This window comes from Mesoplodon densirostris, chromosome 8 (assembly GCF_025265405.1).
Source record: "Mesoplodon densirostris isolate mMesDen1 chromosome 8, mMesDen1 primary haplotype, whole genome shotgun sequence".
Taxonomy (NCBI): Eukaryota; Metazoa; Chordata; class Mammalia; order Artiodactyla; family Ziphiidae; genus Mesoplodon; species Mesoplodon densirostris.
Window position 1 is genome coordinate 49,477,598 of NC_082668.1, and position 15,329 is coordinate 49,492,926.

General features: G+C 34.1%; 1 protein-coding gene across 2 annotated transcripts in view; it reads right to left on the bottom strand.

Moving 5' to 3' along the window:
- ITGAV (integrin subunit alpha V) overlaps window positions 1–15,329 on the bottom strand; it is an 87,353-nt gene that overhangs the window by 37,318 nt on the left and 34,706 nt on the right. For both annotated transcript variants that reach the window (XM_060106433.1, XM_060106432.1), the window contains exons 4-10: window positions 14,205–14,319; window positions 8,301–8,362; window positions 6,262–6,307; window positions 3,553–3,678; window positions 2,646–2,690; window positions 1,848–1,891; window positions 1,704–1,760 (exon numbers count right to left, since the gene is read on the bottom strand). In XM_060106433.1, the coding sequence (XP_059962416.1) occupies window positions 1,704–1,760; window positions 1,848–1,891; window positions 2,646–2,690; window positions 3,553–3,678; window positions 6,262–6,307; window positions 8,301–8,362; window positions 14,205–14,319 (495 nt within the window). The remainder of the gene's footprint in view (window positions 1–1,703; window positions 1,761–1,847; window positions 1,892–2,645; window positions 2,691–3,552; window positions 3,679–6,261; window positions 6,308–8,300; window positions 8,363–14,204; window positions 14,320–15,329) is intronic.

A 15,329-nucleotide genomic window follows, 5' to 3' on the forward strand; every position in this document is an offset into this window, starting at 1 on the left:
GAAGGATGAGTCAACAAACCAAAAAAAGTAAAGTTAGCAAAGCTTCCAAAATCTGATTAGCTGAGCTATCAGGAGGGAATGATATGGGAGATTAATATGTTAATCTATTTTGAATTTATACAGTGTAATTGAGAAAATGAAAAGTGCAATCTGTGTTCAATCACAAGGTAATCAAGTGCATTCTATTTGGGGTACCATGATGAAGTGCTGACTGGAATTTAACAGAATACTATTCTTGGGCCTTGGGCTCTCAGGGCATCAGGTCTGAAACTGTAAAGAAAGGATGGCATTTACTGAGCCAAGTCTTGGCCTGGGTATTATCACTAAAATATTTTCCTTTGATTCTCACCACAACCCCATGAGCAAGGTACCAGTATCCCTATTTTTATACATGAGCCACCAGATTTACAGTGGGAGACACCTTGCCCAATGTAGCAGTGAGTAGTGAGAGGCCAGGTCTGTCCTAATGGAAAGCCCGTGCTTCCCCCAACAAAAGAGCTGAGGAGGAACAGAGAAAGCATCAAGGATCAAGTACAATGAGATCCAGAGACACACGTGGTCATCTGACAGGAGAAGCTGCTTGAGATGAAGAAGTCACAACAGCACAAAGGGACAGCCACCCCTGCCACAAGCCTAATGGCTGTCAACTGCAGGTGTCAACCCTGACCACCACACAAACGGGAAGAGGTTTACTGGGGACCTCGGGTCTAGTTTCCCAACCTATCAATCCTCTCACAAAGCCCAACAGAGTCAACTGAACAAGAAGTGGGCTTAAATCCCAGATCCGCAAACTAGGAGACTTTTTTCTCTACCTATTGATTAATTTTTCCTTTATCATTACAGGTGTACCTCGGAGATATTGCAGGTTCAGTTCCAGACCACCATAACAAATCAAATAGCCTAATAAAGTGAGTCACACAAACTTTTTGGTTTCCCATACATATAAAATTTACATTTACACTATACTATATAGTCTGTTAAGTGTGCAATAGCATGATGTCTAAAAAAACAATGTACATATCTTAATTTAAAAATACTTTATTGCTAAAAAATACTAACCATCATCTGACCACTCAGGGTTGCCACAAACCTTCAATTTGTAAAAAATGCAGAATCTATGAAGCGTAATAAAACGAAACGCAATAAAACAAGGTATGTCTGTACTAATTTACCACTTCAATCTTTGAGTCATACAATACAGAATATTATAAAATGCCTGTAATTGTAGAGAATGTCTAGTACTAAGTTTTAACTGAAGAATGTTTTATTTCTTGTAGCACAAATGAAGTTTACTTGTAATATCTATAGTAAACACATCTGGGCCATGCTTTGTTTTACATCTAATAAAATTAAAAGGCATAGATCATTCTTTAAAAGAGAATTTAATGTCATCAGCAAGGAAAAAGGAATTTTTTGGTTTCGTATGTGTGCAATTTGATTCTGCATTTCCTTTAAAAAAAAAAAGCTACTAGGGCAATTACAAAAGTCTTTAACCTCAACAAATCACTTCGGTTAAAACGAAGGAGAAATATTTAAAGCTTATTTTATATCTATAATATCAAATATTAAACAGGTACTATATATTGACTATTAAACCATCAGAATATTACCAAGAAAAGTTTTAAAGACATTAGGAAGTGCTGGTGTTAAAATGTTAAGTGAGAAAACAAAACAAAACCCAACACAGCACTTTAAAAGCATACCTGTTCTCCAGTAAAATTGTGTAAGGAGGACATGTTTTTCCCATCATAAATGTAAACCTGTGCAGGAAAAACAAAAGCATATGAAATAGAGTAAAATATAAAACAACCCAGATATTTTTAGAAAACACCTTTTAACTTTCCTACCATTCCCAAAGTCCTTGCTGCTCTTGGAACTCCTGAAACAAAGTCTGAAAAGAAAAAACTTAATTACTCAATTTTAAGGCCAGTATTGGCAACTGCAGGAATAAGTGGTTATGTCAGAAAGCTTTAAGTGTTATTTCAGTAGACAATGAGCAAGAGATTTTAAAAACTTGGTACTCCATAATAAATGACCCCAGCATTTTTTAACCACAAAATCAAATCTTTACGAAACATGGAAAGATTCTTGAGAACCTCAAATAAACACATGTGTACCCTCAAGGCATTCACAGCCTTGTGAAAGAGAAGAGACAAGAGAAAAGGGCTTAAGAATGAAGAAAAGCTAAACATACAGTAATGAAAGATAATTCAGAGCAAAGTGAAACAGGGTAGAGGTGGCACAGAAATGTGATTAAAATCAGGTAGAGTCTAGGATCCCCAGATTGAGCTCTGAAGATGAACAGAGAGAGGATGGGGTAACAGCCTTACTGACAGAGCTTGGAAGGATACAAATTACAGGCCTGAAGAAAGAAGAAACTATTAAACTATGCCTCTCCAAGAGAACTGAATCTGCTGAAATCAAGAATGAAGGAGCTGAAGAAATAACTGAAGTGCTGGGGGCTGGCAAGGAGCAGACAAGAGGTCACTGAGGCCCTCAGCCCCCTTGGCTGCTAGAGAAAGTTTACCAGAGAATAAGCTCAATTTCAAAATTCTTTAATTGCTGAAATTTTTCTATGCCACTTGTTTCAAATGCTTAGTCTAATTTTTTTAAAGAGGATTAAATATAGTTCAAGTGCGTCATACCATCTATGCCATCACCGTTGAAATCTCCGACGGCCACTGAGTAACCTAAGGGGAACCAAAGGTAAGACACCATCAGGGCAGGACTGGTTATCTTCAGCGTACTTGCTGACTAAGCTTTCCTGGAAAATATCTTCAAGTAATTCCTTTAACTATGTAATATTTTGTCCTCTAGAAGGAATAGATTCATATGTTTATGATAAATACATCTTAAAGAAAATAATGGAGTTAAATACTTAAACAGTATATCTCTGTTAGAAATATAAACCTGTTTTATCAACTTTACAAAGGAGTCAGTTAAAAACAGGGTAAATCTGCATTCATCATAAAGAAGCAACAAATAACAGGTTTTCTCAATCAGCAAAATACTACTTCTGTCATGTATATTTGGTTTAATGAATATGAGAAATTTAAAGAGAGAGAACAAGTTAATAAATCCTAAACCAAAACTGTAGTTTAACATAGTGAATAAAAGTTCAGGAGTCAGACTGCCTGTGTTGGAATCTCAGAAAAGCAAGTTACAAATGAGGGGCTTTAGGCAAATTATCTTGCCTCTCTGTGCCTGTTTCTTTATCTATAAAATGGGAGTAAAACAGTAGTACACTTTCATAGACCTGTTGTGAGGATTAAATGAGTTAATACAAGTAAGCACTTAGAACAATGCCCAGGATGGACCAAGCATATCTTAAAGGTTATCTATTATTATTATCATTGTGTTAATAATCATGCTCTTAAATTTCAGTTACTGACATACAACATAACCTAAGTACTCATAACAAATATGTTCCTTATATTTTAAGAAAATCTTAATCTATTTCACATAAAAGATTTTCCTACTGAAAGCAGCATATGTAAATACAGGACAAATCCACCACACCAGAAAATGAATCCATATTTTGATTTTACCTACCCAAGTAACTGTCATCAAAAATAGCTTGTGCAGTCCGAGTTGCTAACTGGTTATTATACTTGATGCTATAAACTTTGGGGTCATATTTAGATACAATTTCTGCTATTTGATCTGAAATGAGCTGACCTGAAATAAATACATAAAATAAATTATAATGTGAAATGTGTGGACCTGAAAAAAATATATAAAATAAATGACAAGTTTCTAATGGGAACTTTATGACATAGATGATGGATAGCACCTGCATGAAAGAAAATAGATTAGATATGTCTTTCTAATTATTAGCCTTAAATAACTCTTTTCATAATACTAAAACTGAAATTTATTTTTTAAGTCACAATTATTTCTATTCAAGCTAGTACTTAAAATTAGTCTCTGCTAAAAAACAAAAATTTATAAATGCAGAATTAGTTTTAATTCACTCAAAAATAAATAAATAAATCAATAAATAAATCAATAAATGGAATCATAAAATCAAAGATTGTTTCCAAACCAAATTTCAAATTAGAACTTGAAAAATCTACTGAAATAATTACTTTTACCTTCATAATAATTTGTTAAACTGATTTTTTTAACAAGTTATTTGGACACTTTTATGAAAGCAGCCTGAATGAGTGAGTTCACTTTTCTTCCCAACCTAAAGTTATTAAGTACACAAGAAATCCAGACAACTACATAAAAATCGACTGCCTCCCTGCCCCAAGAAAGGTTGATTTATCAAATGCCATCCCCATAACATATGACAAATAATCTCTTCATTTCTGCTATTTCAGAAAGAAAATCATAATAGCTAAAGATATTAATCTTGTTCCAATTTTTCCAGTCACATAAGCCGAGTTTGTAGGGCAGAAACACTTTCTGTCTGGGTCACTACTTTACCCTGTGTGCCTAAACAGTACCTAACACATAGGAGGGATTCATTAAATATTTCTTGAATCAAAGAACACAGGAAAATTTATCATGTCTTTGGAATAAAACACCATTATCATTTTCTCTATTCTTACAGAGACAATTCTGAGATCTATAGAAAAATTCATCCTAATATCTTACCTATTCACGGTGAAACGTGCTGATTTTAATCTTATTAAAACAAAATATTCTCCGCCCAGTCACTGAGTTTTCAGTTACATATTATATACCATTTATAATAAATCTCTAGTGAATATAATATTAATAGTATCTGTCCTAATTTATAATAAACAGGAATGCATACATTGTGCATACTCAAGGTATTAAAAGAACAAGTCATTTAAACATGTTCACAGCTGTGTCTCTTAAAAAGGCAGAGTTAACAAGGAGTCCTGACTGAGAATCACAAAATCTATCTTTGGTTCCCTCACATGCTCATCAGACACTTCCTTCCCTTCCACTGAATGACGTACCTAGCCGTAAAGAAGAAAAATAAATCCATGTTTTATAGCTAATTAGAAAGTATTAATATCTATTTTCTTACACAGAGTCAGAACTGCTATTTTAATTTTTATTGTAAAACTGTAAAACTCAAGTATAATTTTCCTAAATCATTTCATTTTCCAATAGAGGTACAATTCATAGAAATTCAAAATTTTCAGTTTTAGTATGTTTCTCATACTGATCCTCTTTGCCTGATTTTTCTTTTTCTCCTTTGCCATCCCTTCCAGTTTTTCACTTATTCCCATTTCTCATTACTTCGTATTTTCCTTCCATCCTGTTTTCCTTCAGCAAATCTCTTTTTTTAGTTTCCCTTTCTATAAAGCAAAAGCATGGGTTTTCCTACAAGGAAGCAAGTAAAGAAAGCAGAGTGCAGAATACAGAAGTAAAATTCAGAATCAGAAAGTACTTGCAAATCAATATAGTCATAGATTTTCCAGTTCTTCCAAATATTGCCAATGCTTGAATAACAGAATCTGGTAAATGGCACTTTTTAGAAGAAAATAAACATGTGACTATATTGACTAAATAAATGTGTCTCTAATGATAAATGAATCATAGACTAAGAAAATAAGCAGATATAGTTACCTACTTTCAAACTGTCAGAAAATAATGATCTGTTATACATTTGTTCAAATGGTAATTTTATTAGTCCTCAGAAAATGACTAAAGAATGTAGTGTTTTATCTTTACATCAATCGTCAATGCCAGTTTAATATATTCTTTTGAAACTTAATAAGATCCTCTATTTTAAAAACTCCCCAAACACAAAGAAATCATTCTTGATGTCAGTGATTAATGAGAAAATAACCATTTAAATATTGTAATGTGCAAATTCAAATTAAGTTTAAAACCATGAGCTTTTGGAAGGCCACAATTTACCTATTACAAATCAGTTCCACACACTTCCTAATGCTTAATTACATCATTTCCTCTAAAGTACAGAGATGAAAAAGTACATATCATAAACAATAAAAATAAATTATTTTATTAATTTACTTTATAATTTACTTTTAAACTATTCAGTTTATTTTCTACTAGAAATATATATATAATATAGGTTATATATTATGTTATATATTTATATATTTTATATACACCTTATATGATGTTATAGTCCTTTTAAAAAAAACTGTATACAATTTTTATACAATTTATACAAAGATAGTGATTATACATTTAAATTTTATTTTTCCATTTCTTTGTTTAAAATAATTTGAAAAGTCTCATAGGCACATGATAAGCCAGATGAGTCTGAAACACAGTCATTATTGGGTAGTTTTTAAAAGATTAACCTACCTTGCCAATAAAAGCTACCAGGACCACCAAGAAGTACTCTGTCAGCCTAGATTAAATCAAACAAAAAGATACATATTTTAAAACAGGTAGCTTTAAAAATGGAGAGCAATGTAATAAACATAAAAGCTACATATACAAGTATATATGTATATATGACATATATATGCAAATATTATATGCATATATTAAACATATATATATTAAAGCAAACAAAATTATAAGTCTTAAACTCATCTAATTCAGTAATTTTCACTATACTTTTTCTAAAACACAATGCAATGAATATCAAAAAGGAAACTTATAATATGTTCACTTAATATGTGAAAATATACAAACATATATATACATATAGATTCGTAGGTCTTGGCTGCTTCACACACTCGGTATGAAGTGCCATCAGCATAGTATTATTGGTTACAGTAAGAAAAAAAGTCACTCCTTAATTCTGTATATTACCTTTGTGACTACACAGGCAAATTTCCTTTCTAATAATCATTAAAAATTTTTCAGCTAAAGGAAAAATTTTAGTGTCCTGCATATCTAAACAAGAGTGAGGTTAGAGGGTAAATTTTTCAGGGTATATTATATATACAAATTATACTTGACTAGCATTTCTTACATCTGTAACAAATTATAAGTATCTAATTCAAGGTAGTTAGTGTTTGAACATAATATTTTTAAAATTTCCTCTTGCTGGAGGTAAGAGAAAAATTTTCTCTCTCCAAATGGACATATAGCCTTTCAAGTTTTCAACAACCTCTGGCCATGGCTAAGTAAAAGATATTTCTAAGTTGTCTGCTTTAAAATGATACCATTTTTCAGAAATGAGTTGAAGAAAGCAAACAGTTAATATAGCAATGACTGTTCACAGTTTGGGAATATTTCTGGGGTTATATTTGTACTGGCATAAGTACAGAAAATAAGGACACTTTTTGCTTTAATACAACACCTATTTGAAAACACATCATATGAGTTGAAACCTAATATGCATTAATATACTTTACCTCTCTTTGTTTTGCTTCCTTAAATTTTAAATTATAAGTAATTATGAATAAGTTTTGAATTATGAGTTTCAAATTGAGTGAATTAAAATCAATTACTTAATAAGGAGAGTGAACTATAATTACCAGTACCTAATCTAGAAAAAAAATTTTAATAGAGATAAAATACAAATTTAAAAAAATAAAATGCTTTATTAGTTTTTCTGAATCATGATTATAGTTTCTGTTGTTTTAATAAATTTAAGGCACTTCTGTCTGCATTTTCTAAGAAAGCCATATTAAGCTTTCTAAGGAAGCTCTACTTTTAACCAAGCAATGTATTTTTGAGACTTCTCTAGGAGTAATTAATAGTCTCAATTTGATATTCAAAATGTTCATATATCCCACAAAAAAAAAACCCACACACAAAAGAAAATTACATAAAGAAAAGTACTTAAGAAAAATTTCCTTTGAAAATATAAATGGAATTCTTATTTTTAAAAAATAGATTAAAAACTATCAACTCTAGAGAACATATCAGCTTAGTTAAAAATACATAGAGCCCTGCATACGAGATTTCTTACAATAATTAAATTGCTTCAACTTTACTTGTTGCCTGTAGGCACATAATAGATGGCGAATAAGCATGTTTTTCAACTTTTATGTAACTAAACTCTGATTTTGTAAGAAAGATCCCATTGCTAGCTTTTACAAAAACTCAATTTCAGTCAAAAATAGAAAGGTTTAATAGTCTATAAATTTATCCAACTGGAAGTTCTAATATTAATATTAAGTCATAACAGCTATCTATCTTCTACTCAGGAGATTTTCTACTGTCTTTCATTCCATTTTGATGTCTATTTCAAACAAGCAATGTCTCCTAGGGAGAGAATAATATAAAGCAATGGATATCAAAATGCATGGGTCATTTTTATTAGCTGTTTTCATAAAACAGGTAATAGTTATAGAGAATCTGAAGTAGTAACCAGTTAATTTTTAACCATGTAATTAGATAATAAGGTAGATCTGAATCTCATTCAGTCTTAAATGAGAACTTACTTTAGTAAAATCAATGCTGAATCCTCCTTGACAAAATCCCTGTCCATCAGCATCAATATTTTCTAAAATAAAAAGATTGGAAATATACACAAACCCCAAAACAAACACCACAAAACAAAACATGAGAAAAATCTGATATCACTGTTAACTGTAAGCTAATGTACTGGCCTCTGAGAGTGTTCATTCACTCAGGCACTTAATGAGTTATTAACACATTCTAAAAAAGTTAGTATGCATGTTTACCAGCACCCATCAATCAGAAATGGCAACAGAGAGAGATGAAAGTACCTGGACCAGTCAGCAGGGGACAGAAAGATCACCTAAGATGGTGGATTTCAAACTTTTTATTTTTAACCACAACCCACAAGATTATAGTTTATATCATAGCCCACACCACCCAACATACACACATTTCATTCCATTTTTTAAAAATTACTGGTTATGACTCATACTTTGATTTCATAAAACAATGATGAGTTGTAATCTTTGAGTTAAAAACTCCAATCTGAAATTTCTATTTCTTACTATTACTCTCCTACAGTTGTTAGGTCTTCACTAAGTTATTATGAATACTTATAAGGAGATACCTACATTCCTGATACATACATTTCCTATATATACATTTATATCCAACAACAACAACAAACCTGAAAAAAAGTAGTTCAGAATTTTGGGAGATGGCCAGACCCTAATTTAATATTCTGAAATGAGCAAAATACGAAAACTACTCTCACAACACATTTAGAAAGTCAACTTTTTTAAACATGACACTTTTAAGTATTCTCCAAATGATAATACTCAATTGTTTTACTCCTTTATACTCAATTATTAAATTGGCCAATAATAATTAACTCTAATTAATAATAAATTAACTCTAATCATGAGTAATACTGTGCCTAGAAGTAACAGTGAGCCTGAAGACTCTTCCTCGCTTTATTTTGAGGATAATAAGCAACAATGAAAAGCAGCTGTTCTTCAGTCATCAAGGAATTCTTGTAGTCAATGTCACAATATCGAAATAATTTTGCTATAGTATTCCTGTATTTGCCACCCAAATACAGGAACCAAAAATATCTACTTTCAGTCATGAGGACAACTGGCAAGAATTTTTGTCAAATACTCCCATCTAAAATTTTGAACCCATTTAAAAACCTGGGAACTGCCCCAAGATTACACACTTAATATCTAAATTTAGAATTTTTTTTTAGAAAATAGCCTCAAGAGTATAATGCTACCCCAATGTAAATTTTTCTAACCAAGAGGCAATGGGAAAATGCAGGGCTGGGGCTTCCAGTGTCTGGTGAATCATACTAAGGAATTCTGCTCTGACCTCAAGTCAGCCGTTTATTTCCTTTATTCGAGTTGCCTCTGGGGAACTATTTCAAGCTATTTATAAAGACATCCTTTTTTGATTATCATACTGTACAATTATCTACTTTATTTGGTTTCCCAGAACATCCAGTTAGAAACATAACCGTCCTTTAAAATTTTAACAGGTACCTATTAAACAGTGCGAATGTAAAGAATTTTATGTTGACTATAATCTATTTCAGTGAAGGCTTTTGTTTTTATTTCTATGGACAATTAATATTTCTGCTATTTGTTAAGCCTGACAATATTATAAATAATGTTATTGGTTATGATAGTAAGAACAGCTAATGTTTATTAAGCCCTTACTGTGAGCCCAGTACTCTACTAAAGCATTTAAAATCTTTTAAAATCTATACAGCAATTCTATGAGAGATACTATTATTAGTCACAATTTACATATAAGAAAACTGAGGCTCACAGAAATTAAGGAACTTGACTATGGTAAACCACCTAGTAAATAAAAGAGCATGGATCTGAGGTGAGGAGTGTCTACACCACCAGGCTGCACTACCTCAAGCCAGCAGTGCATTTATAATTCCCTAAGCAACCATCAAGGGGAAGAAAAAACAAACTAGAAATCATAACTGAGAAAAATCTATGTGCAAATAACATTATCATCAGAAAGTAGACAGAAAGAACAAAGACTCAGTCTGAGCATGGAGATGAAAGAGTATTTAAATCATATGATTTGTGGTTCAGGCACTTTTAGAACAGAAAGACATTTAGCCTATTGTATAATGCCAAGAATGGTCATAGATACAGTAATGAGAAGCCAAAAGCAAACATAATCAGTAATAAGGTAAATTTTTATAGAGTGACGTTCCACAGATCCCTATAGGTCACATTAAAAACAAAAGCACAAGGTGGATGGACCCAGAGTCTGTCATACAGAGTGAAGTAAGTCAGAAAGAGAAAAACAAATACCGTATGCTAACACATATATATGGAATCTAAAAAAAAAAAAAATTGGTTATGAAGAACCTAGGGGCAGGACAGGAATTAAGACACAGACATAGAGAATGGACTTGAGGACACAGGGAGGGTTAAGGGTAAGCTGAGATGAAATGAGGGAGTGGCATGGACTTATATATACTACTAAACGTAAAATAGACAGCTAGTGGGAAGCAGCTGCATAGCACAGGGAGATCAGCTCAGTGCTCTGTGACCACCTAGAGCAATAGGGAGGGTGGGAGGGAGACCCAAGAGGGAGGAGATATGGGGATATATGTATATGTATATGTATAGCTGATTCATTTTGTTATAAAGCAGAACCTAACACACCATTGTAAAGCAATTATATTCCAAAAAAGGTGTTAAAAAAAAGAAAGCAAACAACAGACAAATGAACAACAACAAAACCCACAAACTACCACCACCAAAACAGGCAGTTATCAAGAAGTTGGCAATGTAGCCCTACAAAACTGGCAGCCTCAGGTAAAATCAGCCATTGGGTTACACAATTTATTGAAGTATGAAGAAGACATAAAATACAAAAATTGCACCTCTGAAGTCTTTTGCCTAAATCAGCGTTTTACCAGTGATGAATCACTCATGACTACAGATATACAGGTTGTTGGCAGCGCGCAAGAATATAACCCAAGTTCTGAGATTCCCACTCTTGAGTGTTCTTCTCTGGGCAGGTTGCCCCTTGCACTTTGGGCCTGCAGGTAGCTTAATACTTCAAAGGTTGAGCCCTGAAGTACATACAATGATCAAGAGATATCGAAAGCCAGCTTATTAGGAAGAAAGGCATTCACTTTGATTTTTTTAAGATTGTTCTCTCTTCTTTTTCTAATATTTGAGGTATTACTATTGAGATCGGGGATCAGCAAGCATCTTCTGTAAAGGGCCAGGTAATAAATGTTTTAGGCTTAGGGGCTAGACAGTCTCTGTGGCAAGGACTCAACTCTCCCTTTAGAGATAACATGTAAACAAATGGGTGTGGCTATGTTCCAATAAAACTTTATTTACAAAAACAGACTCACAAGCCATAGTTTGCTGATCTGATTTGGATGTTAAATACTTCAGAAAATAAGGTTAAAATGTCTGTGCTTAAACCAAATAAGTGAAAGCGTTATGAGCAGCTACATCACGCAGTCTTAATCCTTTAAATACATGTTAAGAAGAGAACTGGTCGTTACTGAAGAGGCAAAATGATGAAAAATACTAGCTGAACATGGCAGTATATCCTCAAGGGATCATCATTAGAATGCTTGTTTTCAGAAGGGTTCTTGTCCTCTTACATCAGGAATTATCCAAACCTGCACTTTTTTCTTTTTTTTTTTTTTTTAAAGTGTTTCCCTTTTAATGTTTAGCAATTTTCATGACATGTGCATAGTATTCTAAGCTGTTAAATTGTAGAATGGGAGCTGCCTTGTCCTGTGACTTTTTTTTTAATAAATGTATTTATTTATTTTTGCTGTGTTGGGTCTTCGTTTCTGTGCGACGGCCCTCTCTAGTTGCGGCGAGCGGAGGCCAGTCTTAATCGCGGTGCGCGGGCCTCTCACTATCTCGGCCTCTCTTGTTGCGGAGCACAGGCTCCAGACGCACAGGCTCAGTAGTTGTGGCTCACGGGCCCAGTTGCTCCACGGCATGTGGGATCTTTCCAGACCAGGGCTCGAACCCGTGTCCCCTGCATTGGCAGGCAGACTCTCAACCACTGCGCCACAACGGAAGCCCCAAACCTGCACTTTTGAAAGCAGTATTCTCTGTAGAAAAGTTTTGCTTAATACAGAGGAAATAGAAATGGAAAACATTTTCTATTGTTAGTAATACAGGGAAAAGATTCCTTTGGAATAAGACAGACCTGGGTTAAAATCCTCATTCGATCACTCACTACCATAAGATGTAGGGAAAAAAATGACTTCAATTGTCTGGATCTTAGTTCCCATATGTATCAGAAAAGAATAAAGGTGATTTTACAGGTGTGTCCATCACATAAACAATAGGTTACAAGCCTGGCACACAAGGGTTAGCTCATCCTTCAGAGCTACGAAATTATCTTCTCACCATAGGAACATTTTTGCAATACAGAAATTAAAAACACAAATTTAGTCCTCACATTTTCCACATGCCACCAAAGACAACAGTACTATGAGAAAAACACCAACAGAAGGTGGTGTGGTCAGACACCGAGGATACAGCTGCCCACCTCCTCCCTTCTCGCAGGGTGTGCTTTCTGACCTACTCTAATAAAGTGGTTATGGGTATGTATCATTCTTTCCATGTCTACCTCCCACTTACAAGTAGGGCCAGGGCAGTGGGCTAAGAAATAAGTGTTTAATGAAATCATTTTGTAATTTCTCAGAGGTTCAACTGCTTAGAATTTTGAAGACTAAATAGATCCTTTGGTGTCACAAGTTGCCTAACATGGAAAAAAAGTCTAGCAATAAGAGTCTTACATGTTGTACTTTTGTTATTAATTCTCTCTACTACACTACCTGTTGACCAGTGGAACAGAAAAAGTAATGGCCTAAAAAGTGCTCCAGGTATAAACACCACACTGCATTTCAAGAAGCTATTTTATGTTTCTGATATAAAGAGGATCTGGAGTGGTGGCCAATTCAACAATAGTGGAGAAGCAAAAGGACTGCTATCTCCAAGAAGGAAAAAGTATAGAGTTTGGAAAAGCTTAAACAGAATTACAAGTGCTCAAAATCATCGTTAGTCACAACATAAATTTCATTGGAAATTTCAAATAATATTAGAGAACAGGGTGAGATCTTTTAGATCAAGAGGAGTGAGCTTAGTCGACAGACTGACAAAGAGACAGATTAAAAGCAAGGAAATTCAGACTCCGACTCCTGAGCCCAATGTCTCACCTTCCTATAAAAACTCTGGCTCCTTATGACAATTATTTTTTTACTTTTAACATCATTATTAATATAGAGCTGCAGTTCTCAAATTTTGGTATCCATCAAAATTACCTTGTAGAGTCTGTTAAAAATGAAGGTAGGGCTTTCCCTGGTGGCGCAGTGGTTGAGAGTCAGCCTGCCGATGCAGGGGACACGGGTTCGTGCCCCGGTCCAGGAAGATCCCACATGCCGCGGAGCGGCTGGGCCCGTGAGCCATGGCCGCTGAGCCTGCGTGTCCGGAGCCTGTGCTCCGCAACGGGAGAGGCCACAACAGTGAGAGGCCCGCGTACCACAAAAAAAAAAAAAAAAAAAATGAAGGTAGCTAGGCCTGACCCAGACCTGCTGAATCAGAGTTGTTAGCTGTGGGGTCTGCATCTCTGTTAGAGAAGCTCAAGGGAGCACCTTTTGACTAACAGTGACTAAAAATGCAGATTTCCAAAATCAAATATTAATTATTACTGACCAAGGAAGATGAAAACTAGTTCTTAGGGAGAAAGATAAGCCTGTTGACTGCATATTCTAAATTTCTTTACATTAATAAAATTGCCTTCATTTTGCTGTCATCAAACAGCACCATATGTCTACAAATTTTAACACACACACACGCACACACACACTTTTTTAACAGCCTAGGCTTCCCAAACCTCTTTGTAAAAGCTGGTCAATTTCCTATACATACTTGATCTGCATGGAGCATACTCAACAGTCTTTGTACCATCCTGAAGAAAGCATGTTCCAACAGGCTCTCTCTCCTGTTTCATTTCAGTCCTCCAGTGGTACAGCGGGGCACAGGCCTGAAATCAAAGGGGGTAGTCCACACATAAAAATTCTCTGAAAAAAATTGGTGTTTCATATAATCTATACTACCTCAGATTATAATATCCCTTTATAAGCATTTATAAAAATTAATCAAACCTATCCTTTACCTTAAATTCCTTATCACAGTAGTGGATAGAGATTTTTAAAGTACTCTTCTCATATGCTTCTAAAGGCCATATTTGTAGTCTAGGTATTTTTTTTTTTCAAAATAGCAAAATCATTATTTTGAGTAGCACCCTTCTTGACGTTAAGTGCTAAACTGAAGGGCACAGACCAAATCAATATTTTAACTAAATAACACTCTCATGTGTGTAGAGTATATCCCTAAGTTATAAAGCAAATAATTTATCAAGTAAGAAGAGAGTAGAAGAATTTGCAGTGCTTATTTATTTACTTTCCAAATAAACTATGACCTTTTTACTTTCAGAGTTATAGACTTCAACACCATGTAAAAATGGTAGAATACATGTGTTTTAACAGCATAGTAATCTACCAAAGTATAACGATTTAATTTGCTGGAAAAAATTCCATGAATTTTCTATAATATCCTTTGAAGCAAAACATTTTAATACAAACGCGCAGATAACACTGGGCTATTTTATATTTACCCTAAAAACTAAAAGTAAGAAATCACTGCCACTTCTCTACATGTACCTGATGTTCCAGAGTGGAGTATTTGCCACTTCTGCATATTTTTGCTTCCTTGTACCTCCTTCTGCCCAGAATGCCACCATTCTCAACCTCTCCCTTCACCTCCAATTGCTAAAATTTGACACATTGTTTGAAGCTCTGCCGAAATTTCACTTCCTAAACAAATCCTTCCCCGATGCCCCACAATCCGATGGAAAAAAGAAGAAAATAATAAATACTATGCAAGTAGTTAAAATAGGGAAGGGCTCTCTGAGGAAGTGAAAGTAGAGCTGAAATCAGAATGACAAGGAGCCAGCCCAAGTGAAAAGCAGTAAGATGAGCATAAGATAGGCAG